The sequence below is a fragment of the Haliotis rubra genome, unplaced genomic scaffold (genome assembly GCF_003918875.1).
Source record: "Haliotis rubra isolate DU_JTF1 unplaced genomic scaffold, ASM391887v1 Scf811, whole genome shotgun sequence".
In the NCBI taxonomy this organism is placed as follows: Eukaryota; Metazoa; Mollusca; class Gastropoda; order Lepetellida; family Haliotidae; genus Haliotis; species Haliotis rubra.
This window is the reverse complement of record NW_025767537.1, coordinates 74,604-87,170: the sequence shown is the minus strand read 5'-3', so window position 1 is coordinate 87,170 and position 12,567 is coordinate 74,604. Positions and strand designations below refer to the sequence as shown.

General features: G+C 41.3%; 1 protein-coding gene across 1 annotated transcript in view; it reads left to right on the top strand.

Annotated features, from left to right (window-relative positions):
- Window positions 1-201: 201 nt before the first annotated feature.
- The window catches only part of LOC124261836, a 37,562-nt gene continuing 25,196 nt past the window's right edge, over window positions 202-12,567 (top strand). Inside the window, exon 1 of the mRNA XM_046696209.1 lies at window positions 202-977. Within this exon, the coding sequence (XP_046552165.1) occupies window positions 930-977 (48 nt within the window). The 5' untranslated portion in view covers window positions 202-929. The remainder of the gene's footprint in view (window positions 978-12,567) is intronic.

Here is a 12,567-nt window from a genome sequence, read left to right as displayed (position 1 = left end):
ATTCTTCTACAGGACGAAACTCGTGGTTACATCCCTGCACAGGTTTCACACAAACACCATTATTTACGCATAATCGTTGTATGAATGCCTCCGATAATTACATTCAATACCCAGCTTGAAAACGGCTCATTTAACGTTCATTTGACGAAGTTCCGCGGTTGACCGAGAAGCTCTCCGAATTTCGCAGTAGTCTCAAAATGAATATACGTCTCGTCAGCCGAACAACACACACACGTTGATCAACCTTTGAACCGTGGCTATCAAGACAGCTATCAAAAGGAAGGGATACGACCAGTGTTTTGGCATGTCTTCTGTTAAATAACCACGTGACCGACGAGATTATAGTCAAGAAGTCCCGCAGCTGATAAAGCTGGGCGTATATCCGAAGGGCGCCGTATAACGAGGGATTTACGGTTAGTGTCGGACAGTCCTGTTGCCGCGTGTACCTGTGAACCCGAACGCTGCGAGGCACTGCCACAGTAACCGTCCATATGTGTTCCAGCTGACTACGAAAGCTCCTTCACTCCAGATCCTGACCTGAATTTCGACAGAAATGGTGCCCTGATTCACTCGTCCTAAATTAGCATGTGAACAGTGAAAACGTCACAAGCACACGACAATGGTGTAAACACGTTGTTGTCGACTATTTTTGTGGATGTGCAACACGTTTATCTTGACAGTGTCAGTGCAGGCAGACGGAGAGGCAACTTTCACTGAGGAGCAGACGACACTTTTGTTTCGTCATTTGGAGCAGACGGCAAGCTGTGTGGGATCAAAGTAAACAGAGCGAGTCTAGAAAATTCCTTTTTTATTGTTTTGTCATCGTGGAGAACATTATCACTGGACTTTTTAGGACAGATTTCCAGTTGAGGTCTCGTCACGCGAATTGGATCCAGGTTCTCTATATTTTGCCATTTTGACCTCCTCTCATGCTTCCAACTGCGATTCTGTTTACATTCCTTCTGGAGACGGTCACGGTGAGTGAGCAGTGTTTTTATTAATCCTTTTAATGTAGGCTTTGAATCAATAGCCGATCAATACGGTTAGTTATTTTGATGCCTTCTTGTGACGAGTTAATACGACGAAATAATTGAACACTCGTGCTGTCAGTGAATGTTGACGGTAACCACTATAGTCGAGCCTTAATTGACACTATTGTTAAGTATTTCTCCTTATCCTTTAACAATGCTATGTGATATATTATAATATGTTGACCGAGTTAGTAGAGCTTAGCGAGATATAGCTGACAATTGTGTCCCGTTACTGGCTTACTACGGATGAGGTGATATCGTGTTGAACGTTGCTTGCAAGATTATCGCACGTGTAGAAAGCAGTATCCATGCTGGACTAAGGCTTAGTCTCTGAATGTATATAATATTGATAGAAGCAAACAATCAGGGAGCAGGGAGATTCAGAACCTGAGACAGAATCTGGACTTGCTTCATTTGGGGCTTTAACATTGAAGAAAGGGGTAGGTAGAAGGGGAAATAGTGCGGTTCAGGGACTGAGACAGACTATATACATGCTCGTGTTTGTGTTGGCTGTACCAGACTGACTGACTGACTGAGTTTGGTTTTACGCCGCTTTTAGCAATATTCCAGCAACATCACGGCGGGGGACACCGGAAATGGGCTTCACACATTGTACCCATGTGGGGAATCGAACCCGGGTCTTCGGCGTGACGAGCCAACGCTTTAACCATTAGGCTACCCCACCGCCCAGCTGTGCCAGACACTGAGCCTGTTTAATGGCGCTAACCCACTAAGATACCATGACATAGTTTAACATTGACTCCCCAATTAGGTACATTATAATGACTCCGAGTTGACAAGGTGTTGTTTTATGAGGTGATTGCCGAGGGCCGGGCAGAGAGATTTTGTAAATGGCTAATGGTATAGTCATACTCGGAACCCATTTCAAGCGTATGACAAAATCACAAACATATGCCTTAGTCCCGTACATCACAATTTGCTTTATCAAACTCATGTAAACATATACGATAAAGGTAAGGATTTGAAATAATCACAGTCACATTGTCTCAGCGACAAATATACATAAGGATCTTTGTATGTCGTTATTCTGGTACCCCGTGATCATCGTCATCACTCGATACATCTCACCTTGTCATCAAAATCTAACATTGACACCATGCCCACACACATCCTCATCATAATGGTATGGAACGGCACCTAGTAACAGTGTGTTATCTACAATCATCAGCGTCATGCTCCAAAACGTGAAATCTCCAAATATGTTATCACGATATAAATAATAATGATTGTAATCATGTGTATATCTATGTGTGTGAGAAGAAAAAAAAAAGAGAGAGAGAGAGAGAGAGAGAGAGAGAGAGAGAGAGAGAGAGAGCGCAGAGAGATGGGTGGGGTTGGGGTGGGAAGATAGTGTGTGCATGAGAGATAGAAAGAGAGTGTGTGTGTGAGAGATAGAGAGGGAGAAGTCATCAGGGCCCCCTTCCACAAAAAGATCGCAGCACTTAGATGATCATAACTCCCATACTTTAACATAGACTTACGACTGTCGTAGCACTATGATGATCGTAACTCCCATACTTTATCATAAACTTACGACAGTCGTAGCGCTACGGGGAACGGGGCCCTGAACAAGTTTTACTAAATGTAATCATAGCCCGAAAACCTTACACGATGTTCATTATGTCAGTCACTGGATTGTCTGGTCGAGACTCGATTACAGACCGCCGTCATATAGCTGGAATATCGCTGAGCGCGGCGTTCAACAACAAGCAAAACCAACCACACAAAGTCAGCTCTTATCATCTACCAAAACTGGTAACCGTTTTGATCGGCACATGGATACTCGTGTCTCTCACCACATACACATAAATAACGAACATACAATTTACAAGACCAGCTCACATGAAATAGCCCCCTGAACGCTAAGATATATATTGCCACCACGACAGTTGAAAAGCCGGAGTTGCCAGGATCTTGAAAGTTAAACGGTCAAGTGTTTAATTCAAACAGGACAGGCCGTCACATGACCTGCGCTCATACGTATCTGCACAATCCACAGGCTGCCGCAGAGATTTGAATCTTATCATGTGTTTATAGTGGTCAACAATAAATCTTGAAGTTCCGTGTATTACATGTGGTAAAATACTTTGATAACAACATGTCGTAAATACATACGTGTCTCAGTAAGTTTGAAGTGTGTTGTAAATGTTCTCTTAAAACCTTATTTATAACTGACCTAAAAAATAGAATGCTCAACAAATGTCACTTGAAAGGGTGGATGGATCTTTAGTTAATTTAGTGTTAGGCCTTCTGTCGGTATGTTTGCTTTTGGGGTAGATATTTATGTGTAGGCGTATCACGGGTATAAGACGATTCATTCAAGCAAATCACGACAATGAAAGACATTTGGGGTTAAAATAGGTCGCTGGATTTCGTGACCTATTTACCGACTAAAAGTAGGTTACAAGGTGTTACCTTACCTGTATATAAGTACAGGTAAGGACTCTCTCTCTCTCTCCGCCTCCGTGGTGTAGTGGTTAGAGCGTCGCGGGTTCGATCCCCGACCGCTTCATACCAAAAGACGTTAAAATATGGTACTTGTTGGTCCCTGCCTGGCGCTCGGCATTAATGGGTACAACAAGGACTGGTCCGCTCGGAGTCAGTATAATGTGTCTGAGTGGGGTATTCATGCTTCACTGCGGCATGGTATCTCAGTGGGCTAGCACTATATAACCAGCTTAAGTCTGGGCTAGTACAAGCAGCCGCACATACACACGCATGCACGTCGTCATATGAGCAAAATATTCTCAAGCACGACGTTAAACCCAATTTCACCTCACCTCACCTCTCTCTCTCCCTCACACATACACGCACAAAACAACCAAACAAATAAACAAGAACACAGCGGCGCAGAGCGTGTGTTCATAATATTAACCACTGGTTTCCCTGATCTTCATGTCGCCCTGATATGCTATGCGGCATTACACAATATGCAGCACGTTTGTGGTTCTACCTGTTTATATGTATGATGTGTGTGTATGGTATTGTTGTGCTTCAGACGATTCCATTGACACAAAGGCGTAGAACAATTGTTCATGATATCAACCCCTTGTTTCCTTGATCGGTAACTTGCCGTGACATGTTATGTAATTTATTGATGGCATTGCTGGAAAGCAACATATGACATGAGACACCTGTATAATATGTTCTCATTGAGTAGTAACTGACAAGTCATACTTCATGTAATTTGACTGCTGGTGGTTAAGGGCCCTCGTCCATATTGGTGACGCTCAGAAATGACCTGCCATTAAATGGAAATATGTGCAGCGATATGCAGCAGGGATATCATTTGTTAGACGCACACGTGTTAATAACGAGAACTATGCGAAACACGTCGTATTTTATGACAATTATAAATATATTAAATTCAGGTCATGCGTCATTACTCGATGAAATGCAAGTCACGTGCCCCATTGTCATGCCAACAAAATGTGTGATAGAAATCGAAATTAGAAATATACACACAAACTGTCGAAACATTCAGTCCACCACCTGGTTTGGAAGAGCCAGGAAAAGTCTTCTTTCACCTGCGTGAACGCGGAAATCTTCCTACACGACGACGAGGCCCCTATGAGCGTACAAAATGGTAACGGACACGTTGTATGTGTGCATGTGTGCTTGCGAGCGGTATTACGCCAAATTTGTTTCCGCGATTTAACGTTGTAGAAATTGATCTTCAACCCAGGTCGTACTAGCGCAGTTGCGAGTTCTTTTCCGATACCCTCCGATAGAACATATGGTCTCTGTAGTAATCCTGCACTACAGATCCATGTATTATCTAATACATTGCTAAGCTACATTACACAGATCTGTTTTGATATTTTTTACTCAATTCATCTTGCTCCTGAAAAAAACCCTAATCATTGATTATGATATTTGCCCAAGAATGAATACTTCCCGAAATAAAGCTACGTACAAGGTTGATGTCAATCAAATTAATTCTATTAAAGATCCTAAACCCTTGGGTATTTTGGAAACCACTGTAGCTGAAAAGGAAATGAGTCTGAACGCTGTACTAACCTTAACTCACACCGAAGACCTGGGTTCGATTCCCACATGGGTACAATGTGTGAACCCATTTCAGCTGTCCCCCGCCGTGATATTGCTGGAATATTGCTAAAAGCGGCGTAAAACCATATTCACTCACTCACTAACCTTAACCTGGGGCTTTTCAGAGATGTGTCGTCACCTTTAAGGCTTAGGTATGTTTTGTTTTCATCTCTATATTCTTCAGGATGGAGCCCAGAACAAACCCATTACAGTACCAGTGTGGTAATGTCATATCTCAGATGTATTCAACAGGATATGGAGCGCTGGGGTAGCCAAGTGGGTAAGGCGTTCGGTCGTGACGCTGAAGACCCTGGTTCGATTCCCCACATGGGTACAATGTGTGAAGCCCATTTCTGGTGTCCCCCGTCGTGATATTGCTGGAATATTGCTAAAAGCGGCGTAAAACCCAACTCACACAACAGGATATAGACAGGTCATACGCGATAAATAAAACCATTGTACAATCAGTAACATAGGCTAGTACGAGAATTTGTGTTATGTCCGTACACTTGAATCGCATCCGTCTCATTCCAATACGCTTTCTTAGTAGTGCGGACGTGCAGGCGTTTTTTGTTTGTTGCTTAACGCCGCATTCAGCAGTATTCAAGCTATATGGCAGTGTCTTTCTTTGATAATCGATTCTGGACAAGACGCACCAGTGATCAACAGCATAAGCATCGATCTGCGCAATTGGGATACGATGACATGTGTCAACCAAGACATCGAGCCTGACCACCCGATTCCGTTAATCGCCTCTTTCGACAATTCACAGGTTGCTGAAGACAAATTCAAACCGAATGATTGAAGGGTAGGCGTGAAGAGCTGTTAACCTGGGTTATTAATAGCTTAACATTTTTTGTTTGTTTGTTGTTTTAGGTACATTCGGCAGTTTTTCAACTATGTGACAGCGATCTGTAAATAATCGAACTTTGACCAGACATTTCAATGATTGACATCATGAGCACCGATGTTCCATTAGTCAGCTCTAACGAAAAGCATGAGGTTCAAAGTGCAACTGGGTTATATTCTGATTCCGGAATTCCTATACTTAAGTATTCAAGGACAGAACTAAAACAGGTTATAAAATAGTCAGTGACAGTTATATAACGGTATCGGTATAAATATATGTCATGATTAAAGGAGGACAAGTTATCACTTGACCTCTCAGATATGTATGATATGACGATCATAAAGTGGTTATCACGGGCGACACACGTGTAACTATCGAGTTTCATGTTGTAGTGCACGCACATACAAAGCTTGTGCGTCTTAGGTTCTGGTCTTGATCTACAAAGTGTTCGTAACGTTACGACCTGTCGTAGCTCTATGGTTTAGCGTAGGCTTACGAATATCGTAGCGCTGGTCTCGATCCACAAAGCGTTCGTAACGTTACGACCTGTCGTAACCCCATAGTTTATCATAGGCTTGCGAATGTCGTAGCGCTACGAACGTTTTATGGATCGGAACCATGCTCATTTACCGCTCCATATGCACGTGACCTGCTGATTAAAGTGTAAGAGATGCAAAACACACTAAAATATTAAATTTGATATAAATTCCAATGCTTTACACTGTATAATCCATGAAATATAAAACGTATAGTGCAAACGAATACCAAGTTTCGACAACCCAAAGAAACGTTGTGTAAAGGGAAACCTTGCTGTGAAATTCATGAAAACATGTTGAAGTTGAGCATCTAGAAATATATGTATCCAAATGGAATAGTGATTTTTAAAAGGTATCCTGTATCAAGCAGCCCGACTTGAAATTCGACTTGAAAACTGTCTTCAGCAACCCACGCATGCAGTAAGAGGCGACTAACGGGAACGGGTAGTAAGGTTCGCTGACTTGGTTGACACATGTCATCGTATTACAATTGCGTAGATTGATGTTCATGCTGTTGATCACTGGATCGCGGCATTACACAACAAACAAACAGAAACTGCATCAAGCATCTGATGAAATATATCCACTAACTTTTGGAAACCTATTATATGCAGACATCAACCGTATGTAGGTATTTCCAAACGATACCAGGAAGTTCGTGATGGAAATAAAGAAGGGTAGATGGTTCTAAACAGGCGTGTAGGTCGACTTTCATATCTACTGTATATAGTGGAAGGTCGTTTTTCTGTTTTGTGGGGACATCAGAAATGGTCTTCACACATTGTACCTATGTGGGGAATCGAACCCAGGCCTTCTGCGTGACGAGCGAATGCTTTAACCACTTGGCCACCCCACCGCCCCGTATATAATTTATGAATTTCGATGCCGATTTATAATATGACCAGAAATTATTGAGAATTTTAGGAATATGTTTAATTGGATTTCTAGTATAAACAGCCTTGACCAGCTATCAAGTGCTTGGTTTCATTCAAGGGCGACAACTCCGTTAATCCTTTTTCATTAGTTTGTGAAGAGTTATCTCCCTTTGTTTACTTGCTTGCAGGCGACATTTTCAGTGATCCTCAGTATGGATGAGGAAGAGGAAGTTGATTTTAGAGTATTATGACAAGGACATCAGATCAGCTTAAGTGATTTCAAGTAGAACAGGCATCCCTTTGTCCACTGTTTATCGTGTTTTGAAAAATATTGCAAATGGATATGGCATTGAGCACCAAGGAGGTGCAGGTAGGCCCAGAAAATTGACTGTCGGTGACAGGAGGAGGCTTGGTATTCTTGTTTCTAAAAACAAACGAAGGAGTTTAGAAAACTTAAGGCTGGATATGATTGATAGAGGAACGGTGGCTGTCTGTAAGGAGACAATTAGAACTGAGCTGCATGCAATGGGTTGGCAGAAAAGTCGAGGAATTCCATCACCGATCATGAAACCTGAACAAAAGGAGCGAAGGTTGAACTGGTGCTTACAGCATAGACATTTTAACTGGGACAATGTGAATTTCTCAGATGAAAGTTCTGTGTGGCCATTTCCTAATACACTGAAATTCGGGACCAAACAAACTGAAAAACCTTTGTATCAGCGCCCAAAGTACAGTCCGAAATTTAACGTGTGGGGTGGCATATCTGTGTTAGGGGCAACGCCCCTCTGTGTATTTGAAGGCAATATGAACAGTGAGCGTTACACATATATTCTCGCGGGACATTTACTTCCATCTGCTCACGTGTTCTATGGAAATGTTTGGATTTTCCAGCAGGACAACGACCCAAAACATCGTTCAAAGCATTCACAGGCCTGGTTTCGGACCCAAAATATGACATTATTAGATTGGCCAAGCTATAGCCCTGACCTAAATCCAATAGAAAATGTTTGGGGACTTATGAAGGAAAGTGTCAATAAGAAAAATCTGACAAATATTGCTGAAATGAAAGAAGAGGTGGTCCGATATTGGGACAGCATGGACCACGACTTTCTAACTTCCTTGATCAGTAGTATGCCCCGCCGTATTGAAGCCTGCATTGCTGCCCATGGTGACTTGACAAAATACTAACTGTTCACCTGTCTTTGAATCTGGAGTTATGTTCTGCTCATATTCACATTTAATACGTGAGTAATTAATGAAACATATAAACAAATTTACAATCTTAAATTCTCAATAATTTCTGGTTGTACTGGTATAAGCCTAGCAGTGTTTAATATATAAACACAGTGAGGGCTATGATGGATTTGCAAGTTAAATCAAATTAAACACAAAAAATACATAATGTGTACTTTAAAAATAAAAAAGTATTGGTTGGCATGGATTTTTTCGTTCACTGCCAACTCTTTCGAGTTAAGATCTAAAAAAAAACAACCAAAACCCAACATATTTTTTAACTTTTCGTTCTTCACATTTTTTTCTTCAAATCCTTAAAGGGCATTTAGAAGTGGAATGCATAAGAAAAACAAGATTTATGGAAGTCAACTTCTTTATTGTGAATAACACGACATTTCGGAGTGTATGCTTGCTCCTTCATCATTTTTTTTCTTCATCTTATTTCCATGTCCGCTGCGGGTGCATTTAAATATTTAACGTCGATACATGATGCGCCAACACAATAGGAAAAAAAACATGATGTTATAAGATCTACGTTAAGATGCATTCCTATCAGTTTGATCTGTAGCCCGTGTTAAGCCCAACGCCTACCTAGTGTGCACTGTGTACAGCGGAGACAGTCGATAATTGGATTTTCGTATGTGAGATGCTTCATGTTTTGGGTTGTCAAGGTCATCTTTGTGTCCACAAGTACAAAGATTTCAAATTCAATATATTCCTTACTTGCAGACTCGTTCGGTTGAACGACATTGTTGATATACTGATGAGATGTGTCTTTGTCATTCCGGTGTCGTGTTCTACTTGAATATTTTGGAATGTCGCAATATTTACTTTGCTCGTGGTAAAGAATTGATTCTTTTCTCAGAGAGAACTCGAAACGCTTATGTAATGGAACTGGTATCGCTACCTCCAGTAATCGGAAATCAAATACGTCACGGCGTTCTTCGACAACAACCGGCATCCAATGTTTTGTTCTCAATTCACGTATAGCTGTAGATTCTTGATGTTGTCAGTCCGTTGAAAAAATATCGGATGAACTTTGATGTTTTATTTCCATTCTTTATAGCAAACAGCATGTGAAACATACCCTGGTCGGTATAGCGTTCTAAGCTACGGTTTTTTCTGATTTTCAATTATTAAGATATTGTAAAGAACATGGATCACATGATAATGGCAGTATATTTCCATCACGTGTAAAAGATGGATTAATGATTACAGTGAACTTTGTACAGTTAATGACATATAATGCCTCTCTGTTGAAAACGTGAGACAGGGTTGCCTCCCTTGGGCACACCTGAAACCTACACTTGGTTCGAATCCCAGTTTGCCTTTGTCTTATTCTAGTTTTGTCAGAACCGTACACCTGAACATAGTTGATGAAGGAGTGACTGAGTATGGTTTTACGCTGCGTTTAGCAATATTCCAGCAATATCACGGTGGGGGACACCAGAAATGGGCTTCACGCATTGTACCCATGTGGGGAATCGAACCGGGTCTTCAACGTGACGAGCGAACGCTTTAACCACTAGGCTACCCCACCGCCCCAGCTGATGAAGGAACAATCATGAATGAAATTATGTCAAACGAATAAGACAGTGCTAATATTACCACTGAATAAAATAATTATTTATGTGCAGTATTAACGGTGGGTTTGACGGAAGAAAATTACGATCAGATTCTAAAATACACCGCTATGTAAGTTGATCGACCGTCGATCAGGACGATGACGTATTGGTATGTAGGTCAATTAATCATAATGCCGTCATTAAAGTAGAGGAAGTAATCATGACCTAATTAGCCACGTGACGACCTAATTAGGGACGACTTACGGCGCCTCTACCATGCAATTATAGTCTGTAATACGTAACGGGTTATGAAGTACGTCACACATTCAACCATCCTTGCCGGCCGTGCTTTGATGAATACAGTGGTATCCTGAGTCATGTGAATTACGACTTAATTACTCATTCATTTTCTGTGTATTGGGATGGCGATAATTAACGATGATGCTAATGCGTTTTTGATTTTTTTCAATCGACGTTAATATTTTACGACCACTTGAAGTTTCATGTTGTCTTATGACAGCAAGCGGAAGTTGCTCATGTGGATGGACTTCATTCGCAACCAGAACAATGGAATGAACACGTGATGATTGCGTAATGACGTTCTTTCAGGAAGGATCTCTTCGGGCGAACGTCAATCCCCATTCATTGTAAATTCATTAAATATTAATTAAGTCATTGTTATGATCTATCTGTTTGGAGATTTATCATGCCAAACCTGATTCGAATGGTTGTTTGGAGTAGGGCATACTCGTGAATATATACGGAGATTGATTTTGAATTATAATTTTTACTGAAATAGCAACTTTTGGTGTTCTCGCTAGCCCGGTAGACGGAGACTACTAAATGTAACAGAGGGTGGGTAAAAATCCTATAAAGGCAATCCCTGGAACCAGTTTTATAGGCACAAATTCAGAACCGGTCCCTAACGGAACCGATTCTTGAAGCTGATGATCCCGTCGCGAATTGATCTTCAGTAACCCTTGCTTATCGTAAGAGGCGACTAACGGGATCGGGTAGTAAGGCTCGCTGACTCGGTTGACTCAAGTCCATCGATGCATATGATGTTGATCACTGGATTGTCTGGTCCAGACCGTAGTCACAGCTGGACTATTGCTGAGTGCGGCGTTAAACAAAAACAACAACAACTTGTACTTGGCTACAAACTTGAAAATTTTAGCGATAACAGAAAATTATTGTGAACATAGTAAAAGGTCTAATTGTCTGTGGGGCGTGCAAAACCGGGTTAATGACTGAAGGGAGTGAGGAGGTTTAATAAATTAATGGAATCGTGTCGATAATGGTTCCAATGAGTTAATTTAGTCGTATTGATCCACGGGTTTAAAGAGTCAATAGACTCACAATGGTCCACGGTTTTAATGAGTTAATTACGTTGCAAGGATCCACGGTTTTAATGAGTTAACGGAGTCGTGTAACAGTTGATCCACGGGTTTAAAGAGTCAATAGAGTCACAATGATTCACGGTTTTAATGAGTTAATTACGTTGCAAGGATCCACGGTTTTAATGAGTTAACGGAGTCGTGTAACAGTTGATCCACGGGTTTAAAGAGTCAATACAGTCACAGTCATTCATGGTTGTAATGAGTTAATTGAGTCGCGATGATCCACGTGTTAATAGAGTTAATTGAGTCGCGATGATCCACGTGTTTAAAGAGTTAATTGAGTCGCATTGATCCACTTGTTTAACGAGTTAATTGAGTAGCATTGATCCACGTGTTTAAGGAGTTAAAGGAGGAGCGTTGGTTACCATGTTAAAAACTGAGCCGCATTGATCCGAGGGGTTAATGACTTAGGGGGTCGTGTTGGATCCTGGGCTCATTAGTTAAATGAGAAGTGTTGATAACGGATTTACTAAGTGAAGGAATTCACGTTAAGCACATGAATTATGGTGATGACAAAACAAATTACAATAAAAACAGGTAGCAGCGTATCCTCATGTGTTCTGATCTCAAGCCTTGTCTTGTTGTGACGGAGCGGCCAGGTTGTATAAATATTACACAAACCACATCTCGCTCATTAGGCTCGACACGAATCTCACTCAATTATTCATGTGACCCTTCTGTGATCTTTGATGAAGTCAGCCTGGTGTCAGCCTCACCTAGTGTGAGACAGTTCCAGCTCGTTTGCCAGTGTAGCATATGTGAAACAACAACTGTCTTGTAGTATGTGAGCCTTGTGTATCGATCCTGAATATACCTCTAAAAACATGGTATACTGCAGTGTGTTGAAGATTTCAAATTTTCCTCAAACCATTGCATGGAGGAAGCGCTTAATCAATAATCCTCGTATGTGGTGCTTTCGTTGTATTCGACAGGGAATTGTTGTGTCGCTTTTAAAGTGCTAGTTATTGCAGAGTAGCTTAGGGCGAATAGGATTTATTGCATTTTT